The sequence below is a fragment of the Diceros bicornis genome, chromosome 11, assembly GCF_020826845.1.
Source record: "Diceros bicornis minor isolate mBicDic1 chromosome 11, mDicBic1.mat.cur, whole genome shotgun sequence".
Taxonomy (NCBI): Eukaryota; Metazoa; Chordata; class Mammalia; order Perissodactyla; family Rhinocerotidae; genus Diceros; species Diceros bicornis.
In genome coordinates, this window is record NC_080750.1 from 56,776,022 (window position 1) to 56,800,621 (window position 24,600).

Here is a 24,600-nt window from a genome sequence, read left to right on the forward strand (position 1 = left end):
ACCAAAGGAACTTTTAATGATATAATTAAAGCCATGTAATCCATTTGGACTTTCTCCCTTAATAGAAAAATTAAATCTAAATGATCCTGCAAGCAAATTAGCAATAGATAATATTAGACACATAAATGAGGTTAATGATTAGAAGGCAAATAATCTGTAGTGAGAAATCCGCCTTAGATTGCACTATTTGTCTTTATACAGCCTGGTTAGAAAAGGAGTATGTTGTTTGACAATTCCTCTTTTATTTGGAGCAAAATTTTGAAATAACTGTAAAACCTTTTGGGTATAGATGTTATTTAGCTTTAAGGAAGTTATTGCTGGTTGATTTTTAGACTAATTTTTCTTTTTTTTTTAACCACAAATTCTTTGCAGCACACAGTAAAGTAGAGATGGGTACAATTGTGCAAGGGTTTGCAGACTGTTACTTCTGAGATGATTTATAGGGTAACATTTTCTTGACAAGAATACTCCTAGACCCTTGTTTCTTTCCCCTGGGATTATTAACAATCCTATGCAGTGTCTATCACCCACTCATACAGCTGCTACTGCTCATCACCGGACAGGGTGTACGTTCCACTCACCACTTAACCACTTGTCTGCAGCTGCCAACACCGCATCCTTCTGCTTCCTATAGAACTCAGTAACCCTAGAAGAAAAAAACAACAAAAAGCATGTGTTTATTCATTTATTGCAGAAACTAAAAGGCTCTGGAGTCCAGTTGTTAAAAATCTGTTTTCTATCTTGACTCAAATGTTGAATGCTTGATAAGGGAATAGAGCATATTTATTCGAGCTGTCTGATGGTAGACTTTTTACCATTGTCTTTTTTCCTTTATTGTGGAACAATTCAAAAATGAAAATTAGTAAAGCAAAGTCTACTTGTATGTAAAATATGGAACCTAAAATACAATACCTCTCTACATGAGCCAGGAAGCCCTCTTCTCCCCATTGGTGTAGAAGCTGTAATATCAAAAGCTAAAAGAGAAAGGACAATAATAGATGTCATGGTTCATCCTCTAAAATGTGTTTTTTGCCAAACGTAAAAGCAAATCACTCTTGATTATGTGTAAACCACCATAAGGAAATATAACAAGCTGAAACAAGCTTTATATAGTCAGTGATTTATAATAAACATTAATTAATAACAATAAAAAGAAAAAATATTTACATAGTACTTGCTATGTGCCAGAAACTTTTGTAATATGTTAATATATTTTAGCTAATTTAATCTTCATAATAACCTTATTAGGCAGGTTATTATTTCTATTTTACTCATGAGGAAACTGAGGTACAAGGGTTAAGTTAACTTTCTCAAGGTCACACAACTAGTCACAGAGCCTTGATTCAAGTCAGACTGTCTAGCTCCAGATCCATGCCATTAATTACCATATTGTACTGCCTCTCTAAATATAAAAAATATATGGTAGATATATAAAGTTATATAATATATTTGGAGATTATTCTATCTAAAATGGAAGTTCTAAATGTTATAAATGGATAGTGAAGTTTTGTTGATAACACATATAAAAATATGGAAAAAGTCCTCAACTTGATAAAACATGGGGATACCTACTCTTAATGGAATGTACAATATCTAACAAATGTGCTAGTCTAAATAAACATTTCTATGCATTTTAAGTTGTTAGGTAGCAATTCTGTCTTGATTCTCAAGATTGCATTTGGGATGGATCCATTAATTTCTCAAAGCTTGTGAGGAAATTTATACATTCTCCAGAATTAATTTTACTTTAATTAAAATACATTCCACCTAGTGTCTTTAGGAAAGGTTAGCACATGTGCAATGAAAGCAAACAGTGAGTCACTAGACAGGTTTGTAATTCTTGTTCTCATTGTAGATTCCAAGACAATGAAGCTCAAGTCATATGGCTTCACCAAGTCCAGTTCCATTCTGCTCAGTTCAATAGTTTTTATGGAGTTCCTGGGCTAGATGCTGTGGACACAAGATGAATAAGGTAGCCTGACACTCAAGGAGTTTGGTGTATGCCACAGAATAACACCAGGTTAATTCAATTCTCATTTGTCTTTTAGAGTAAACATCTTCAGTGTCTGGTTTTATAATTCAGTCCATATTGGAACTAGAGATTCGATATCAATGATTTCCCTCCCTGCCACCTTAACTTGATCTTACTTGCCAACATCTATTTTCTATCTTACTTGATTAAAAAAAAAATTCTTATTTCTTAAATTGTCCTTACCTGTGCAAAAGTGCCACAGTGCAATGATGAAACTTGTGTGTGTAACACAATTCTCTCTATCAAGGGTTTTGGACCAGTTATAAACCCTACTCTCAACCTACACAAAAAAGAGAAAAGGAACAACACCAATGCTGTGTTAACAATTAATACAAGTCACTTTACTGATTTCATTAGGAAGAGAGTTGGGGCCTGGGGGCAAATGGGCCTAGACAATTAAAACATTCTAATAAAACTAACTACTTCTTGTTTAAAATACAAATTTAAATTTAAGTGTACATTTAAAATGTAACGCAAGTCTTACCAAGTATTTCTAAATGGGCTCTTTCATATATAAAACCAAAAACCCGACCTGTCCATCTACAACTTGAGATTAACGGCCAAGTTCTTTTGACTACTGGAGACGAATAGAGAGAAAAGGCCTATATTCATATTAACAATTAAACTGGTGTTTTAAGGTAAGTGGAATACAAGCATCTTAAATGAGAAGAATTGTTTGGACTAAAAGATACTGAGGTACAGTCTCTATCTCTTTTAGATCTAGTCTAAGTTAGAGACACAGGGCCTTACCCAGAGGAAAGGACTTTTGAAAAAGAGTCAGCTCTGATGACACGCCCATCAACGTCCATGGAAAGAAAAGTTGGTGTCCAGGACTTGAAATGGAAAAAAAAATACTGTTGCTTTGAGAACTCTGTTAGTGACTGTATAATCACTTCGTGTAGAGAATAGAGAGGGCATGGATTCGAATCACAGTAGCACACCCAACTGTTACCTTGATCTTAACTCTTTAAAATGGAGTAAGAAACAGAGATGCATGCTCTTTTATTAGTATCTGCCTGTCTTCATGCCTTGTCTGCCAAAAACACACACAAGGGTTTACTCATTTGCTCAAGACGCCATTATTATGAATTTAGGGAAACCTCAAATAGGCCTTCCTTGCCCCAAGTGTTGAAATCCAGGATTAACAGATAGATTTAGAGGACGGATTCAAGAAAAACTAATTTGGATAAGATCAAAACAAAGAGGCCCAGTGGCATTCAGGATTGTTTAGAGAGAGAATACTGATCCTTAGAACAACTAGAAAGATAAAAAAAAAGGATGAGAATGAAGATGAGAAATTTAGTTGATGTGAAATATTGACTTCAATACGGACTTCAAAAATAGATGCATACAAGAAAAGGGGGCCGTGGTCATGCTGAGGGTGGGGGTCAGTAGGCAGACATGATACTTGGCCAAACTATATAGAAAAATCAAAAGTTTGTGTTTCTTTCCAATGGATTTAAAGGGGGAACCAAATCCAAATACACATTCTTTGCAGCCCTGAGAGCAAATAAAGATAGGGTTTGATTTTGAGGAATCAGGCAGTGGGAGTCTGTACCACTACTACTGTCTATTAGGAGACAGTGATCATGAAAAGTGGTGTACATGTATAATGAGAAGGAATAAAATAAAAACCCATTATTCTGCAGGTAAGATCCAGGACCTAAAAGACAGGGGTGGCAAATAGGTGGCATGCTGCCGGTAACACCTTGTCCTATATCCATAATGGATATCACTAATTGAGCACAGCTGTCTTTCTCTTTCAGCTTGAACAATGCTTCCAAATCCTTCTCAGACATCATTCCAGGAAGCCACTACCAAGAAACTGAAGTTGACACCCAAGACGAAACCCATTTCGCATCTCTGGTATGATGTTTAAGGAGCTATGAACCAGGATTTGGAGTTGAAGAAGACCATTAACCCTGACTCACTCTGTTTGCACAAATGCATGGTACAGAGAGTCAACTACTATATTAAAGGTAAATAATTTCTGGAAAAAGCAGTAATATCAGAAATGAAAAGTACTAATTCCAAGATAAAACTGAAAGACTAAAAGTGAAGTGGTAGCAAATTAACAATAATTTACTTAATTTCAGTGTAAAAGTGGAATAACAGCCAGACTAAAATCAAATGCAATACAATTCCTTACAATAATTTATCTTCTAACTGTGAAATACGTTCACATCGTCACTTACCTTGTTGAACTGGATAAAATAATAAGGATCATCTTCTATTATGAGGAAATCATATTTTCTAGCGAGCTAAAAAAAGTTAAAGTAGTATATTTATTTCTTGAGCACTATATAAAATTAAAATCATTTGGAATCATAATTCCTTGTACTCATTCATTCAAGAAGCTATTGACTTGAAGTTCTATTGTCTAGACAATGAAGACAAAGAGAAAAACAAGGCACTAAGGCTCTTGTCCTCATGGAACTTACATTCTAGTGGGAAAGACAGAACATGCATAAACCAATGGATAATGAACAGAAATATTAGATGAGGGGATTCTAAGGGCTAGGCAGAACATTAAACAGGGTGATGTTTGAGAGAGAGAGAGTGACAGGGTAGCTATTTCAGTTTCTATCACTGGGAAGCCCTTCCTGACAAGATAACATGAGAGCTCAGAATGACAAGAAGGAGCCAGTCATGCAAATATCAGGGAAGATGATTCTAGATTGAGGGATAAGCAAGAGCAAAGGCCGTTGGGTGAGAAAAAAACTTGGCATGTTTAAGGGCTAAAAAGAAGGCCAGTGGGGCTGCAGCAAGAAGGATGATAAGAGATGATAGATGACCAGGTCACATAGCTTTGCAAGGCAGATAAAGGAATTTGGATTTTATTTTAACTGCAAAGGGGAAGCCACTGGAGGATTATAAATAGGAGGACCATGAGACTGGCTTTACATTTACATTTCAGCAGGAGAAGGACATGTGTGGCTGCTGTGTGACGAATGAATGGTTAGAGATCAAGAGTACAGGGCAGGAGGGGTCCAGTGAGGAAACCGTAGTTGTAGCAGACCAGGGAGGGAAGGGGGTGTCTGAGAAGATGGTGATAGTAATGATAGTGGAGAGAAACGGATGGATTTGGATAAATTTGTTGGTAGAGTTCACGGAATACATGGGATGTAGGGTGTTGGGGGGAGGAGAGAAGGGAAAGAGAGGAATAAATGTAATTGTTCATAGTGGCAGTATTTATGGAGATGGAGAATGTGAGGGGTTGTGGATTGGAGGTTTGGGATGTGGCTGGATAAAAATCAAGAGTTCTATTTGGCCACGTTATGTTTGAAATGCCTATTAGACATTTATGTTGGATGTTGGATACAGAAGTTGGACAGAGAAGTTGGATATAGAAGTCTGGAGTTCAGGGGAGAGGCATTTCCATTATCGAGTGGAATTTACAGCCATAGAACTGGATGAGGCTGCCTAGGGGGAGTGTATAAATAAGAAGAGAACTCAGGGCAGAGCCTAGGCGTGTGTGAAAAATAAGATTAAGACAGTGTTTTCAATACATATATATACACATATTCAGGAACTATTTGAACTATTTCTTATGATTCCATTGCACGTGATTAAATTCTATGTGGATTAACATGAGTTTGGTACTTATTTTAAAAAGCTATTTTTAGTGAAAGGCTAGGGAACACAGGTACATAAAATGGACTTTACAAAAAGGCACATTTCTCTTATTTTTCAAAGATTTCTGTATAGCTCAATATGTGTTTGATACTTTTAAAAAATGTTTGTGATGGAAAGCTTAGGCATCGTAGTCAGGTACCTACAAGAGACTTTACAAAAGGAACATGCCTCTTATTTTTAAAGAATTTCTTTGTAACCTGAAATGACAAGGAGTAAGAAAGAAAAGAGACAAATTGAAAATACAACTATAAAATAATTAAAAACCAAACTTTGGGTCAAATATTAAATAACCTCATAAAATTTAACATCAGGCCAAGAATGATATTTTCTTGAAAATATCAATTAAAGGGAAAGAAAAATCTCATAGTTAACAAAGGATGTAGTAATTTCTTATGTTTAAATTAAGACCCTTGGCATAGACAACTTCCTTTTATTAAAAATTATCTTCCTTGAAAGCAAGAGGCTAATAAGAAAGGGAACTTGCACAGTACTCTTCTAAAAAGTCAAAGAGAAACAAGAATATAGCCATGTAACACATTTTTTTAAAATACCTCATAGATTTCCTTTTTGCGGTTAGTTGTTAATGAGTTTCCAGTAGGGTTATTGCCATTGGGGACAGTATAAAGAAATTTGGGGGTGTTTTTCTTGGGGTCCTTTGAATCTTCTGGTTTCCATTTGGAAAGTATTTCTCTAAGGCAGTCTGGAATAATCCCATATTCATCACTGGGAACGTTAATAATGTTGCAGCCCAGTGGTTTCAGCTGTGGAGCACACAGAAAAAAAAAAAGCCCAAAGTTCAGACATGATTGCAAAATATAAGTGCCGTTGGTTCTTATACTAACTGAGAATCTTATCATTTATACCCTTAAACATATAAACCTGCACTCAGCTCTGTGCTCCAGAGGGTTGAGGTTGTATATTCTAATTCTATCGTGCCCTGGGGTAGATTCCATTACTGTTCAAAAATATCCCGTCAATTCCCAGAGGAAGGATTATACTTCTGTACTCATGTATGTCAGGCTTGGCCACGTGTGTTGCTCTGGCCAATAAATTGTGAGCAGAAGTGGTGCGTGTTCCTTCCAAATGGCTTTAAAATCCCACTTGTTTTCTCTATTTTTCTTTTGCCTCTGCTTTAAGACTGGCAATGTTTCAGCTAGAGGCTGCTTCTGGCAACTTGGGACTTGGGATGAAGATGACATAGAGAGAGAAATAGGTCTTTGTAGTTGTAAGCCACTGAGATAGTGGGGTCATTCGTTATACAGCATGACCTAGCCTCTTCTGACTAAATTATCTTTAAAATTATAATTAGAACTGGTTCATAAAGTAGGTGTTTATTAATGAATGTTTTTTGACAAAGTAAATCAATCATATAAAGCATGTGTTATGCTAATACATAAAACAGTTGCAAGCAGAGGTGATATTCAAAATATTTAACAAGAGGCATAGCATGGACACATCAGATACGGCAGCAGGCTGGAATGGAGGCCTGGAGGGCCCCTGCCATGATATGGTATTAACTCTGTTTCACGGGAGGTTCAGGGTGGTCCTAAGAGAGAGGATGAGGAAGCCAGGGTGGTGATGGGGCACTGAGGAGGATCAGGGCAGCAGCTCACCAAGCCATGAGGAAGTATTTCAATATTTTACCAATTGCTAAGGCTGAACCAACAAGTAGTGGCCTTGCTTATAGACATAGTTTTATAAAAATCTTGTGGAATCTCATTCATGGATGAACATAAAGAAAAAAAAATTGGAACTTAAGAAATAACAATAATTGAGTGAGGTCCTCAGAAAAAAATTTCAAAGGATAAGCAAACACTCTAATTTTTAGCAGTCAAATGTAGACTTACGCACTAAGTGGGAATAATCCAGACCCTACATATTTAAAAGTTCTTAAACTTAAAAAGCTCATCTATCATTAACTAAACAAATCAATATTGGCCCATGAAATAGACATATTGCTTATTAGCATATTTCCTCATAGTTTGGCACACGGTTTCTGTTTGCGGATGTGAAAACATTTGTGAGTGTGTGCATGCATGCTGTTTATGTAGACTCTGGTTTTATATTTATAGGCATTATGTAATCTTAAGTCTTAGGAGTTTAGGAAAATAGTTAATAATTACTATCCAATCATTAAGAAAAAGCAATTATTTTACTTTAGTTTTTTTACTGTGGTAAATAGATATCTAAAAATAATTTGCCATTTTAGCCATTTTTAAGTGTACAATTCAGTGGCATTAATTACATTTACAATGTGTGTATTCATTGCTATCGATTTCCAAAACTTCTTCATCACCCCAAACAGAAACTCTGTACTCATTAAGCGGTAACTCCCCATTCCCCTCTACCCCCAGGCCCTAACCTCTAATATACTTTCTGTGTCTATGGATTTGCCTATTCTAAATATTTCATATAAGTGGATTAATAAAATATTTGTCCTTTTGTGATTGGATTTTTTGAGTTGGCCTGTTTTCAAGGTTCATCCATGTTATAGCATATATTATAACTTTGTCTCTTTCTAATGGCTGAATAATATTCTATTGTATGTAAACACCACATTTTTTTAATCCATTCACCCGTTAATGTACACTTGGGTTGCTTCCATCTTTTGGCCATTGTGAATAATGCTGCAATGAACATTTGCGTACAAGTATCTGTTTGAGCTCCAGTTTTCAGTTCTTTTTGGCTATAGCCTAGGAGTGGAATTGATGAGTCACATGGTAATTCTATGTTTAATTTTTTGGGGAACTGACAAACTGTTTTCCACAGTACGTGTGCCATTTTACATTTCAAGGGTTCCAATTTCTCCACATATTCACCAATACTTGCTATTTTACATTTTTGTATAATAGCCATCCTAATAGGTGTGAAGTAGTATCACACCACTTTTTTAATTTGCAATTCTGTTATGATGAATGATGTTGAGCATCTTTTCGTGTGCTTATTGGCCATTTGTATATGTTTTTTGGAGAAATGTCTATTCAAGTCCTTTGTCTATTTTTTAATTAGGTTGTTTGTCTTTTTGTTGTTGAGTTGTAGGAGGTCTTTATATATTATGGATATTAAGCCCTTATTGGACATATGATTTGGAAATATTTTCTCCCATTTTGTAGGTTGTCTTTTCACTTTCTTCATAATGTCCCTTGATGCACTAGTTTTTAATTTTTGATGAAGTCCAATTTACCTATTTTTTTTGTTGTTATTGCTTGTGTTTTTGGTGTCATATCTAAGAATTTAGTGCCAAATCCAAGGTCATGAAGATTTGCCTTTATGTTTTCTTTTAAGAGTTTCTAGTTTTAGCTCTTACATTTAGGTCTTTGATCCATTTTGAGTTAACTTTTTATATGATGTGAGGTAAGGGTCTAATTTCTTTCTTTTGCATGTGGAAATCCAATTGTCCTAGCACTGTTTGTTGAAGAGTCTATTATGCTTTCCCTATTGAATGGTTTTGGTACCCTTCTTCAAGTCAGTTGGCCACAGATGCATGTGTTTATTTCCAACTCTCAATTCTATTCCGTTAGTCCATATGTCTATCCTTATGCCAGTACCACACTGTTTTGAATACTGTAGCTTTGAAGTTGGTTTTGAAATTGGGAAGTGGGAGTCCTCCAACTTTATTCTTCTTTTGCAAGATTGTTTTGGCTATTTGGGCCCCTTCCAATCCGATATGGATTTGAAGACTGGCTTTTCTATTTCTGCAAAAAAGCTATTGGAATTTTGTGTTGAATCTGTAAACTGCTCTGATAGTATTGACATATTAACAGTATTGTTTTCCAGTCCATGAATAGGTGATATCATTCCATTTGTTTGGATCTTCTTTAATTTATTTCAGCAATGTTTTGTAGCTTTTAGTATATAAGTCTTTCACCTCCTGTGTTAGATTTATTCCTAGTATTTTATTCTTTTGGATGCTATTATAAATGGAATTGTTTTCTTAATTTCCTTTTCAGATTTTTCATTGGAAAAAGCAATTTCTATAATATCAATTTTATCCCTATTTAGGAGTGTTGAGAAAATATACCTTTCATTAAGACTAGCTAATTGCTTTATATGTTGATTCTTACCAAGATAATATTAAATTTGAAAAAAAAAAAGAGGATCCATGAAGTTAGAATCAATAGAGATCATCTGATTCAATTCTTCTACTCTAAGCTAGAATTACTTTCACAACATTTGTGGTTGGTGGCAATTGAGAGTAACTTTGAGCACCTGCAATGATGGGCAATGCTCTACCTCCTTAGGGAGTCAGGTAAGGCTGATGGTTAGAAAGTCCTCATACTGAGTTGAAATTGCTTCCCTGTAGTTTCTACCCTTTTGTTCTAATTCTATCCACCTAAGGGAATGGGCAAATAAATCCAATTCCTCTGTTCCATGGCTGACATTTATACATTTGAGGACAATTCTCATGTCTCTGTTGAGTCTTCTCTTTTTGGGGAAAACAGCACAGTTTCCATAACCATTCATCATATGGTGTGGTTTCTCATTCCCTATTCACTCCGATTACTCTTGTCTGATTGTGCTCCAGTTTGTGTATATAACTATCCTAAAGAATTGGGCCCCAAACAAACCTAATTTTCAGCGGTGTGTTCTGACCAGTGCACAGCAGAGCCAGATGATCAGCTTCCTCATTCTGGATATTATAGTCCCATTAATTTAACACCGGGGTGAAAGTCCTAATTATACTATATTGGTTTACAGTTATATTAAATTGACATATAACATGATTATACTAGGCATATGGTAATAAAAGATGGTAACGAAAAAATAAGTCTCTGTAAACCAAGTCACATTTCAAGTGAAATATTAAGAAAACTGGATATGATTTTGTACAACTTAATTTTAGCACCTATACATCTAGATTTTGTAAAAAGAAATGTATAAAGCAGAGGGTACATTTAACATATTTTGCATATATCATTTAAGATTCTCCTGTTTACAGATGAAAGATGCTATTTTATTTTTCAGTGGACAGGTAATTATAAAGGTACAATGGTTTCTTTTTAGTTATAAGAAAGGGAGTTACCTTTTGTAAAAATGTATACTCACAGCTTGAAGTGTTCCTGAATAAACAGGTTCATTTAGGAGGATATTATCTCCAGGATTAATGGTCATTTCAAATACCTAACAAAAGAAGCATAGGTTAGCTTGGATAGTATTGTTTTCATTCTTAGAACCTCCTTTTTTTAAGTTTGAGCTCACAAGGATTCTAGAGTAGGAGTTGCCAAATTTTCTGTAAAGTGCCAGATGGGACATATTTTGTGGGCCATAGTACTGCTGTTGCATCTCTTAATGATGGGGATACATTCTGAGAAATGTGTCATTAGGCAATTTTGTCATGTGTGAACATCATAAACTGTAGTTACACAAACCTGGATGGTATAGCCTACTACACACCTAGACCATGTGGTATTAATCTTATGGGACCACTGTTGAATATGAGGTCTGTCATTGATGGAAATGGTAGTTATGTGGCACATGACTGTACTCATCTTTGCCTCTACAGTGAGAAAGCAGCTATAGACAATATGTAAACCAATAGATGTGGCTGAGTTCCAATAAAACTCTATTTACAAAATCAGATGAGGGCTGGATTTCGCTCTCAAACCATAGTTTGCCAACCTCTGTTCTAGAGTAAGATGAACAATAACATAACTGGTTTGGCTCCTAAAATTCATTTATTCCTTCTTTGAAAATTTATTAAATATTTACTATAAGCCAGACCTGTGTAAGGTACAGAGATAAAATGATGAGCATAATGACATGGTTCTGACCCTTATGGAGCTACTAGTTCACTGGGAAAGCTAGACACTAATCAAATAATTACTCAAATAAATATATACTTAAAAACAGTGATGAATGCTATTAAGTATAGATGCACAATGTTATAAGAGCTCATTGTAGGAGGACTTGGGTGTTCAGGGATTTCAGGACATTCAGGGAAGGCTTCCTTGAGGAAGTGATGAGTTGGTGTAGGGGGTAACAATAGGTACATTTTGAGAAACAGAAAGAATTCTGTGGCTTGAAGCAGAGTGTAAAGAGGAGAGTGGAGTGAGATCAGAAGTGGGCAGAGACTATACGATGTAGGCATTTGGGCCAAGTGAGGCCAGTAAGAATTTTAAGTACGGGGTGGGAAAGGGAGTCACATTATCAGACAAGCATTTTGAGAAGATCATTCTGGCTGCAATGTGAAAGAATAAAAGCGGAGTGAGAATACATGTGGAAAAGTTTGGGAAGTTTTTAGGATTATTTGGGAAGTTTTTGCTGCAGTCCTGGGGACAGATAAGGGAAGTCTGAACATGGTGATGATGAAGAAATTGGAGAGGAGAACTGAGAGGTATTTAGGAAATCAAAACCAACAGAACATAATTATGGACTACCGGGGAGTGAGGAAGAAGAGGTGTCAAGACTAACTCCTAGATTTCTGGCTATGGAACTAAATAGATGGTGGGAGTGCTGCCGTTCACTGAAAAACAGAACCCAAAAGTTGTCCATTTCTGAGGGAGAAGATGATGAGTGTGTTTTGCTTTGAGGTGCCTTTGAAACATCCTGTGATGGTGTCAGGTGGACAGATGGTTTGGAAGGAGCTGGGAAGTTACTCGCATATCATTGATCACATGGGTGTGAAGGGAGGTACCCAGGGAGAGTACACAGATTAAGGGGAGAAGAGGTTCAAGCACTGAGCCTTGAGGAACTCCAGTAAATAATGGCTGTGTAGAGGAGGACACTGTGAAGGAAGCAGGGCAAGTGGGCCGGAGAAGAGCTGCCCAATATGGTGCTGAGAGACCCAGAGGAGGAGAGTGTTTCAAAAATAATAGGGAGGTCAACAATGTTAAAGGATATTTAGAGGTCAACTAAGACAAAGCTTGACAAATCTTAGGAGATTTTACGGACAATATTATGCCTACTGACATCAAAAGAGCCAGACAATAGATTTTTCCAGCCGAAATCAAAGGGGTCTATGATGACTAAATCTTACATAAGTCACAGAATAATCCTTTATTACCTGTGATGTTTCACGATTCCCAGATCAAGCCTCTCCTTTCTATCATTTTCACAACCTACATCTCATGGCAAACAGTATGGCCATTATCGATTGAGATGGAAGATTTGACTTTTGTTTCCTGATTTGCATAGGATGTTCCATTTACCTTTTCCTTATGAGCTTTTGGCATTTTCTGACAAACAGTATCCTCCCCTGAAAAGTTTCTAACTGATTGGGGCTTTACAGGACCTCCTAGGACCAAACAAATTACCTGGGTGGCATGTGCATTATCAATAGACCAAATAAAAACCTAATTACATACATTTTTGATGTCAATTAGGGGATATGAGAATGTCAAATATCCTAAATGAAAAGGGAGGGCTGTTTAGTATCTGGCAGCACTGTTTAATAGCTGTAGACAGAAACACAGGCACCTAAAATATCCACCTTGGAGACCAAAGTAGAAGAAATATTAAATGAAATTCCCACTAATGCCTCTGTAGTAAGCATGTCTATCAGTAAGTGAGTTATTGATGTATTTGGCCATCTATGCTATGTTCCTTCTTTGATATAACTGATGTTGTGACAGATAAAGAAGAAACTGTCTTGAGCATCCTTCTTGAAAAAAAGTTCATGGTATACCTTCCTAAGAAAAGAATTTCATTAAAAAATTTTTTTTCATATTAGTCTATGGAATCACAAATGTTTCTCTTCAAGCAAACACTCAAATGGTAGCTAATCCTTTTATTTTTCCTAATTAAATACAAAAAGAGGAAGGAAAAATTACAAAGATTCTTATTACTTCAATATATTATTCTGAAATAATAATTTAAATTAAATTCATTAAAGCTAACCAGATTACAGCTTTCACAATTACCTAAAAAAGAAAAACAAAGCTACCTTGGTTTAAGATAAATAAGAGTCGGGTGACGTCAGCATCATGGCGGAGTGAGCTTTCCCGTGAATTCTTCCCCCACAAAATACAACAAAAGTAACAGCCACAGACCAACAACGGAATCCCAGACAGTCAAAAGCTGGAGCGGAGGGATCCACACTGCCGCACATCTGAGAGCGGAACGTGCTGGGCCCCCGGAGGAAGTGGGGAGAGGTAAGGAGAACTCCGCTCCCTCCCCATCAGATCAGCGATCCGGTCCGCGCGGCTCCCAGAGAGGGGGGAGGGGCGGCCCTCGGCGGGAAACTGTAGCTCTTCGGGCTCTCTCAGCCAGTGGGAAACTCCCGCACAGAGGGCTCAGAGGAGCCACAGGGCTACCATCAACATCTGAGCAACCCAGAGAGCGGATAAAGAGGGGCAAACGAGAAGCCTCCCACGTCAGGGACCCAGAGGGCAAAAGAGAGAGCTCCCCCCTCCCCGCAACCCGGAGTCTGCAGCTCGACCAGATCTAGCGGTCCGAGGCAGACCTGAATAAACTGGACTGGACCCATGGATCGCAGTGGGGAAAAGAAACAAAACAAAACAAAACAAAACTGCGGATCGCAGCAGAAAAACTGGGGCAGAGCGCAGGGGGCTTAGACTACACAGCCCTTTACCACCACACAGTGGCGGCAGGTGGAAATTGCAACCAGAGACTTCCAGGATGAGGAAAATCAAAACCAACACAGGAACCACAATGCAAAAATATATGAAATCACCAGACCAGAAACAAAATGACAAGCACCCAGAAATCAACCCCGAAGACACAGAAATCCATAAACTAAATGACAGAGATTTCAAAATAGCTATCATAAAAACACTCAACGAAATACGAGACAACACAGACAAACAATTAAATGAGATTAGGAGTTTCTTCACAAAAGAGATTGAAATCATAAAGAAAAACCTATCAGGGCTGATGGAGATGAAGAACACAATGGAGGAGATAAAGGAGAATCTGGAATCTTTAAAGAACAGAGCTGACAATATGGAGGAAAGAATTAGTACTTTAGAGGATAGGAATACAGATATACTCCAGATGGAAGAAGAGAGAGAACTAAGACTAAAAAGAAATGAAGAAAGACTCCGAGAAATATCGGACTCTATCAGAAAATGTAACATAAGAATTATAGGTATTCCTGAGGGAGAGGAGAGGGAAAGAGGAACAGAGAGCCTATTCAAGGAAATAATAGCTGAAAATTTCCCAAATCTGGGGAAGGAGCAGGAAATACCAGTAAGCGAAGCCAACAGGACGCCTATATATATTAACAGACAAAGGCCTTCACCACGACACCTAGTGGTAAGACTAGCCAGGGTCAACGACAAAGAAACAATATTAAGGGCAGCTAGACAAAAACAAAAAATAACGTACAAAGGAACTCCCATCAGGCTCTCAGCGGATTTCTCAACAGAAACTTTTCAGGCTAGAAGAGACTGGAATGATATATTCAAAATACTAAAAGACAAAAACTTTCAGCCAAGAATACTCTATCCAGCAAAAATATCCTTCAAATATGATGGAGAAATAGTAACTCTCCCAGATAAACAAAAGCTAAGGGAGTTCATGGCCACGAGACCGCCACTACAAGAAATACTCAAGAAGGCCCTCAGGCCTGAAAACAAGAAGAGAAAGGGAACACAAAGCTTGGAGTAAGGAGAAAAGTAGGTAGACAAAATCAGAGAAATAGTAGATCTTTACCGGAATAGGTTAGCAACCACTTAAATACTAAACTCAAAGATCAAAGGAAGAAACTCACCAAAAATAAATTTAACCTCATCACTGTAAACACACAGCCACAACACAAGATAGAATAAGGTATAACAAGAGCAACTTAGAAGGGGAAGAGGAAAGTGACTGAATTGACTCAGTATAAGGAAATAGGAGGCTATCAGATAATGGACTATCTCATACAGAAGATTTTTCGCCCAAACCTCAAGGTAACCACTAAACAAATAATCAAATTAAAACCACATATGATAAACAAAGAGAAAACTAGGAGAATCATAAGACAGAACAACCAAACTGAATTGGCAGTCCAAAACAAATGGGACAAGAAACAAAGGAAATGCAAAAGAACCAGAAAATAAGTGACAAAACAGCAACATTCAACCCTCATATTTCAATAATTACCCTAAATGTAAATGGATTGAACTCTCCAATCAAAAGATACAGAGTGGCAGGATGGATTAAAAAGCAAGACCCAACAATATGCTGCCTTCAGGAAACACATCTTAGCACTAAAGACAAGCACAGGCTCAGAGTGAAAGGATGGAAGACAATACTCCAAGCTAATGGCAAACAAAAGAAAGCAGGTGTTGCCATACTCATATCAGACAAAGTAGACTTCAAGATAAAACAGGTTAAGAAAGACAAAGAAGGGAAATATATAATGATAAAAGGGACACTCCATCAAGAAGACATATCACTTATAAATATATATGCACCCAACATAGGAGCACCAATGTACATAAAACAACTATTAACAAACCTAAAAGGAGAAATCAACAACAACACAATAATAGTAGGGGATCTTAACACCCCACTTACAGCAATGGATAGATCATCCAGACAAAAAGTTAATAAAGAAATATTAGACTTAAATGAAAAACTGGACGAGATGGACCTAGTAGACATATACAGAGCACTCCACCCAAAAACAGCTGACTACACATTCTTCTCAAGCGCGCATGGAACATTCTCTAGGATAGACCATATGTTGGGAAACAAAGCAAGCCTCAATAAATTTAAGAAGATTGAAATCATAACAAGCATCTTTTCAGACCATAAGGCTATGAAACTGGAAATGAACCAGGAAAAAAAAACTGGGAAAATGACAAAAATGTGGAGATTAAACAACATGCTACTGAACAACCAATGGATCCTTGATGAAATTAAAGGAGAAATCAAAAACTATCTGGAAACAAACGAAAGTGATAACATGCCATATCAAACCATATGGGACGCAGCAAAAGCGGTCCTGAGAGGGAAACTCATAGCGATACAAGCCCACCTTAACAAACAAGAAAAAGCCCTAATAGGCAACCTTAAATTACACCTAACAGAACTAGAAAAAGAAGAACAAACAAAGCCCAAAGCCAGCAGAAGGAGAGAAATAATAAAAATCAGAGCAGAAATAAATGATATTGAGACCAAAAAAACAGTAGAAAGGATTAATGAAACAAAGAGTTGGTTCTTCGAGAAGATAAACAAAATAGACAAACCCTTAGCCAGGCTAACTAAGAAAAAAAGAGAAAAGGCTCAAGTAAATAAAATTAGAAATGAAAGAGGAGAAATTACAACGGATACCATGGAAATACAGAGGATTATAAGAGAATACTATGAGAAATTATATGCCAACAAATTGGACAATCTAGAAGAAATGGATAAATTCTTAGACTTATACAACCTCCCAAAATTGAACCAAGAAGAAATGGAGAATCCGAATAGACCAATCACAAGTAAAGAGATTGAAATAGTAATCAAAAACCTCCCAAAAAATAAAAGTCCAGGACCAGATGGCTTCTCCAGTGAATTTTACCAAACATTCAAAGAAGATTTAATACCCATCCTCCTCAAACTATTCCAAAAAATAGAGGAAGATGGAACACTTCCTGAATCATTCTATGAGGCCAACATCACCCTGATACCGAAACCAGACAAAGACAATACAAAGAAAGAAAATTACAGGCCAATATCGCTGATGAACATTGATGCAAAAATCCTCAACAAAATATTGGCAAACCGAATACAACAATATATTAAAAAGATCATACACCATGATCAAGTGGGATTTATACCAGAGACGCAGGGATGGTTCAACATCCGCAAATCAATCAACGTGATACATCACATCAACAAAACAAAGAATAAAAACCACATGATCATCTCAATAGACGCAGAGAAGGCATTTGACAAGATACAACATCCATTTATGATAAAAACTCTCAATAAAATGGGAATAGAAGGAAAGTACCTCAACATAATAAAGGCCATATATGACAAACCCACAGCTAACATCATACTCAACGGGGAAAGACTGAAAGCCATTCCTCTGAGAACAGGAACGAGGCAGGGCTGCCCACTCTCACCACTCCTGTTCAACATAGTACTGGAGGTTTTGGCCAGAGCAATTAGGCAAGAAAAAGGAATAAAAGGAATCCAAATAGGTAACGAAGAAGTGAAACTCTCACTATTTGCAGATGACATGATTGTATATATAGAAAACCCTAAAGAATCTGTTGGAAAACTGTTAGAAACAATCAACAACTACAGCAAAGTTGCAGGGTACAAAATCAATCTACAAAAATCAGTTGCATTTCTATATGCTAATAATGAACTAACAGAAAGAGAGCTCAAAAAGATAATACCATTTACAATTGCATCAAAAAGAATAAAATACCTAGGAATAAATCTTACCAAGGAGGTGAAGGACCTATACAATGAGAACTACAAGACATTATTGAGGGAAATCTACGATGACATAAAGAAATGGAAAGATATCCCATGCACGTGGATTGGAAGAATAAACATAGTTAAAATGTCTATATTACCTAAAGCAATCTACAGATTCAATGCAATCCCAATCAGAATCCCAATGACATTCCTCACAGAAATAGAAAAAAGAATACTAAAATTTATATGGGGCAACAAAAGACCCCGAATAGCTAAAGAAATCCTAAAGAAAAAGAACAAAGCAGGAGGCATCACAATTCCTGACTTCAAAACATACTACAAAGCAATAGTAATCAAAACAGCATGGTACTGGTACAAAAACAGACACACAGATCAATGGAACAGAATTGAAAGCCCAGAAATAAAACCACACATATACGGACAGCTAATTTTCGACAAAGGTGCTAAGGACATGCAATGGAGAAAGGAAAGTCTCTTCAATAAATGGTGTTGGGAAAACTGGACATCCACATGCAAAAGAATGAAAGTGGACCATGTGCTATCGCCATTCACAAAAATTAACTCAAAATGGATCAAAGACCTGAAGGTGAGACCTGAAACTATAAAACTCATAGAAGAAAATATAGGCAACACACTATTTGACATTGGGTTTAAAGGAATCTTTTCGGATGACATGCCTACCCAGACTAGGGAAACTAAAGAAAAAATAAACAAGTGGGATTTTATCAGACTAAAGAGCTTTTATAAGACAAATGAAATCAGAATCAAGATGAACAAACAACCAACCAGCTGGGAGAGAATATTTGCAAAACATACATCTGACAAGGGGTTGATCTCCATAATATATAAAGAACTCACACAATTGAACAACAAAAAAACAAACAACCCGATCAAAAAATGGGCAGAGGAAATGAACAGACACTTCTCCAAGGAAGATATACAGATGGCCAATAGGCACATGAAAAGATGCTCAACATCACTAATCATCAGGGAAATGCAAATCAAAACAACACTAAGATACCACCTCACGCCCGTTAGAATGGCTATAATCACCAAGACAAAAAACAACAAATGTTGGAGAGGATGTGGAGAAACAGGAACCCTCATACACAGCTGGTGGGAATGCAAATTGGTGCAGCCTCTATGGAAAACGGTATGGAGATTCCTCAAAGAATTAAAAATAGAGATGCCCTATGATCCAGCCATCCCACTACTGGGAATCTATCCAACGCACCTGAAATCAACAATCCAAAGAGGCTTATGCACCCCTATGTTCATTGCAGCATTATTCACCATAGCCAAGAAGTGGAAGCAACCTAAGTGTCCCTCGACTGACGATTGGATTAAGAAAATGTGGTATATATATACAATGGAATACTACTCAGCCATAAAAAAAGACAAAATCGTCCCATTTGCAACAACATGGATGGGCCTGGAGCGTATTATGTTAAGTGAAATAAGCCAGAAAGAGAAAGACAAACACTGTATGATCTCACTCATATGTGGAATATAAACCAACACATGGACAGAGAAAACTGGACTGTGGTTACCCGGGAAGTGGGGGGGGGGTGGGCACAAGGGGTGAAGGGAGTCATATATGGGGTGATGGACAAACAAAAATGTACAACCCAAAATTTCACAATGTTAGAAACCATTAAAATATCAATAAAAATCAAAAAAAAAAAAAAGTAAACATGACAAAAAAAAAAAAAAGATAAATAAGAGTCATATTTTAATTTAGATGTGAAGAATGAATATAGAGAATCTTTATCCAGGACTAATTATCCATGAAAAAGAAAAGAAACAAACAGATGAAACTGAGAACCATAGGTGCAGTCTCTTTATTTTGGGGACCCCTGAGTGGTGGTTACACCTGTGGAGCTCCTGGAACCCAGGAGAGAGGCAGATGGAATAATTGAGAGATAAAGAGAGAGAGAACATGAGAACCTAGAGAGAAGTCAGAGATACAGACATATACATAGATATAGAGAAGCAGAGCCAAGAGAGACACAAGGTACAATCAGTGGTGAGCACAGATGATTACATAAGCAGACATGCAAAGGAATTACATTTCATTTCAGGAGTATCAGGATATGCCCTCCAAAGAATTTGAAAATCATATTGAAATTTCATAACTACAGGCATACATCAAAATGTAACCTGAATCTTTGAACAAGATGAAATTAAGCAGTGCTCCCTAAGTGTCTGGTAGGAGTTGAGTACTCCCTTAATGGGAATCTTGTTTTAATGACTCATAGCTCTGGGTCATTTGACTACATGATCCATGTTTAAGGAAAATCAAGTTGGTGAATGTCTTTAAGTTCCCTGTTTATAATTCTAGGTAAAGACAAGACAGACTACCGGTAACTCACAAAACATGAGCCTCTTGTGGTTAAGCGAGAGATGACTGTATTTGCAAACATATTTGATTCTTAATGTGGGGTACCCTTTCTTTTCAGTCTTACCTTACAAATACCGTCTTGGCAGCCAGATGTGACACATAGGTCCATTTGTCCTTGGCTGGCTGGATAATTGATGGTGGGAGGATTATGCAATTTTATTTGTAACTGCTTCAGCCAGGACAACAGCTCTGGGATTCTAAAGCATAAAATGTATTTTTAAATTTATAGTAGTCAAAATCATAATAGTAGACAGGAATTAAATGGTAGCTTTATACCAGGCACTTTATACATTCAATTAAAAAATCCTCAAATGCTTTTTGCCAATATTAATATCCGTATTTAAAAAACAAGGCAACAGACTTAGAGATTAAGAAATTCACATAAAGTCAGTCAGCCAGTGATTAAATAAGCTGAGGTTTGAACCTGTATCTTTCGTATTCCAAAGCCTACTAGAGCATTTACTGCATGATTGATTCTTTGTTCTCTTTAGGAAAATTTCCATAGGCCGCCTAGAAGTTCAGGCTCAACAAGTTCTTTATCTTATGTAATCATAATAACATGTATTATATTTCAATGTACTTTTCAATCACAGAACAAAGAAGGCTTTATTTTATTGATTTTTTTGGTGCAGAAGATTAGCCCTGAGCTAACATCTGTTACCAATCCTCCTCTTTTTACTGAAGAAGTTTGGCCCTGGGCTAACATCCGTGTCCATCTTCCTCTATTTTATATGTGGGACGCCTGCCACAGCATGGCTTGATAAGCGGTGCCTAGGTCTGTGCCTGGGATCTGAACCTGCGAACCCTGGGCCACTGAAGCAGAGTGCACTAACTTAACCACTACGCCACCAGGCTGGCCCCCAAAGAAGGCTTTAGTAAAGAATAATTTATAAACACTCCATAAATTATCCTTTATCATTGGAAGACCAGCTAAGGAAAGTCTTAAGGTATGTGTTCCAGCTTCCTTTTAAGAAATTAAAGACATCTGAACTGAGGCCAAATAGCTGCCTGAAACTATTAAGGGAACATAATTATTAGAAAATTGCCCTGGGACTTAAAATTACTGATTTCTGGATCATCCTTTTCCTCTTTTCTCCTAACCTACTTCTTCACCTAGCTGTCTCATTTTTTCCAGTCTCAGCTCCAATGGTACTTCCTTCTAGGAGGCTTCTCTGACTTGCCCAGTCATTTAAGGTTGAGAAGCAGTTACTAAGGAGTGTGACACATTCAATATCCCTCTTGTTCTTAATTATTCTTTGAAAACTCTTCCCTAACCTTGCTACCTGTCGAATATGCAGTTACAAAAGACACAATCACTGAGCCTTAGAATATTTCTCATGAAAATGAACCAACTATTGATAACTACCCAGCACTTGTGGAATACTGAAGTGCTCTCTTCATCATCTCTTCATCAAATTGGATGGTCTCGCCATTTTCTACGGTGATAGCAGCAGTCTTAAAAGGAAACATGTTCGGATTTGGTGCTCCAGGAGCCAAGGAGATGACCGATTTGGGCACCTTTCCCAATAGCTCAGCTACAATAAATATGGAAGAGAAGAAGAAATACTTTCGTTGAAGACTTTCATAAACAGAGATAGTTCAGTATGTTACATTATAGTCAATAAAACTGTCAAGTCTAACAATATCTAGTGATAGAATGCTAGTCTAAAATAAACATATAAAATAACTTTTTCTCGACCTACCTCTCTGGTGGAGGAATAAGGAACAGATATGTCCAACTAACAAGGCAGAGTGATCAGGAAGTCAAGCAAAGGACCACAGTAACAGAAGCCCTCCTCCATTTAGCCCCTACCTGCCTGTCAAGCTTCATGGCTCACCCCGTCTCTCCCATTTACCAGGCCATCCCCGCTCCATACACCTCTGCGCAGCGTGCCTAACCTCCACTCATCGTCCCAGAAGAGCCTTTCTAGAGAGCACGCCCTCTCTCTTCCAAGGATACAACAGCCCGTGCCTCTCTATTGCTGCTCCCACTACAGTCAAGAGAGATACCCAATTCCCCGCCTTCCGTTCCAGCCCGAGTTCTGTGAGAACAAGGACTATGCCTGGTTTACGTCTGCACGCAGAGCCAGGATCACAGGCAGCTTTCACAATTGAATGAATGAATGCAACCAGGCGGTGAGAGTAGGCGCCGCACTTAGAGGCGCTGGGAGGAAACCCCCACGCCGGGAAGGGGAGCGCCAGCCCCAGGACTCACACAGGAGTCGGATGGGAGAAGGCTCTCTTGCTGCGCTCGTCGTCGTGAGGAACCGTGAGTAATTCATGTCTCTGATACCCAAGCACCAAGCACCTTCTTCAGTAGTTGAAAACTGGAAAAATCAAACAGCCGCGTCAGGGGCTGCCTCCTAAGTCTTGAAAAGCCACCTTAGCTGTCCCCCCGCTGCCTCTGGGTTTCCGCGCGCAGTCCCGGGAGAGCGCCGCTGAAACTCCCGGCCTGGAGGCTGCGCTCGGTCTCTGGATCTTGAACGGGCCTGGCACGCGTAGCAAGACGGGCAAAGTCCAGCCTCAGAGGGAGGGTCCGCGGGCTCTCCCGAGCCCGCGCCCCCTCCCGCCCCGCGCCGCAGCCTATGACCGCGGCCGCGCGCGCCCCCTCGCCCCGGGTCATCGCCCTTTGCACGCGGGGTGGGCGGGGTGAGGGCCGGCCGCGAGGCACTTGCAGCCCTGCGCGGGCGCCAGAAGCAGTTAGAAGCGGGGACTCTGGACCTCGCAGCGGGGAGTTGCGGCTAGAAAGCGTCCCGGTTGGCCTAAGCGCTGGCCTTGGCTCTTGCCCAGCAGCTAGTGAAGGGGCCCGGAAGTCCACGCGATCCCAATCCTTGAGTACCATCTGGCGGCTGCTGTAGTCCACTGCAGCCGGCTCCCTAAACCCCATCGAGCCAGGCGCGCCACAGCGCGCTCCCGCGCTGGGGGCTGGCTACCTGGCCTCCTCTGGCGACGCAGGCAGCGCGTTTCCCCCCTCGGATCCGACCACTGCTCTGTCAAGTACTGTCCTTTCATGAATATAACTATAGGCACTATCTTGGGAAGTCACCAAGGCGACCCAAATGAAGCCCAACGTCACTTTCTCCAAGATCTGAGCATTTTAGAGTGAGGGTGGAATGTTGATACAAATTTTTGAAGAAGCACTCTGAGGGTCTCTTCAAATTTTAGTGTCTTGCCTCCCCGTGGATTTTCTGACTATTCATTATGGACTTAGGTTGGAAATGTATATCCAAAGAGATTCATCTCTTTGGATCTAGCACCTTGCCCTCTTTTCTTACAGAAATGCCCCTCTCCCCCCATTTTTCTCTTGTGATTTCTTCTTGAATCACCAAAATGGAATGCACAGGCCATGTGAGCTGTTAATGAGAGAAAATGTTGAGATAATCTCTCTTTTGTTATTCTTAAGTGAGTATAAAGTGTCATTTATTTTTAACAAGTTCCAAACTGGATTCATTCAGAACATTTATTGAGTACTTCCTGGATGAGTAGTGACACGCTGCCAAATGGCTCTCTTCTAGACATAAATGGATTGGCCAAGGAAACCCTTCTGCTCTTATCTAGGTCCTGACAACAAAAGGATGAGATAACCCAGTGAAATCTTTATGCCAGCAGCTAAGTAACAGAAAGCTGTTAGAAACCCAAGATGCAATTGAGTTCTGGTTCAGAGACTTCAAGTGGTTTAAATCCCACTTGATGATTTACCAGCTGGGTGTCTTGGGAGGAATTACTTAATCTTTCTGTGCATCAGTTTTCTCACAGGGCTGTCAGCAGGATTAAATGAGAGAATCTATGTTAAGCTCATCAGCACAGTGGCCTGCACATTGTAAAAGTCCTTAATAAATGTTAGCCATTATTATGAGTAGTAACAATGCTTTTAGCAAACCTTAAGGACTCAGCCTCCAAATGTTTTTGGCTAGAGAAACTATTTGCTGACTTTTAAGGGAAATTGTGTCCTTAGTTAATTCATGTATGCAATTAAGGATCTTTTTGAGATCGTGTATTTTAAAAAAGGTTACCCCTGAGTGTTTCTAGAAATTAGCTGAAAAAGCTCTGAGTACATCTAAATAAGGTATAGACCAAAGTTAATTATGAAATGTAACTAGAAATATTAATGTTACTGGTGACTTGAGCTTCCTTTTTGGCTCTAATTTGTGTAATTCCCTCAGATACTTAACACAAGCTTAAACTTATTTCCTTTGGTAGTAGA

The 24,600-nt window shown here is 38.3% G+C and overlaps 1 protein-coding gene across 1 annotated transcript in view; it reads right to left on the bottom strand.

Moving 5' to 3' along the window:
* The window catches only part of AADAT (aminoadipate aminotransferase), a 28,715-nt gene extending 5,794 nt beyond the window's left edge, over positions 1-22,921 (bottom strand). The window contains exons 1-10 of the mRNA XM_058550352.1: positions 22,612-22,921; positions 21,763-21,931; positions 20,461-20,593; positions 10,715-10,789; positions 6,220-6,429; positions 4,228-4,293; positions 2,783-2,865; positions 2,216-2,312; positions 913-974; positions 582-646 (exon numbers count right to left, since the gene is read on the bottom strand). Coding sequence (XP_058406335.1) covers positions 582-646; positions 913-974; positions 2,216-2,312; positions 2,783-2,865; positions 4,228-4,293; positions 6,220-6,429; positions 10,715-10,789; positions 20,461-20,593; positions 21,763-21,931; positions 22,612-22,678 — 1,027 coding nt within the window. The 5' untranslated portion in view covers positions 22,679-22,921. The remainder of the gene's footprint in view (positions 1-581; positions 647-912; positions 975-2,215; positions 2,313-2,782; positions 2,866-4,227; positions 4,294-6,219; positions 6,430-10,714; positions 10,790-20,460; positions 20,594-21,762; positions 21,932-22,611) is intronic.
* Between the last annotated feature and the right edge of the window lie 1,679 nt (positions 22,922-24,600).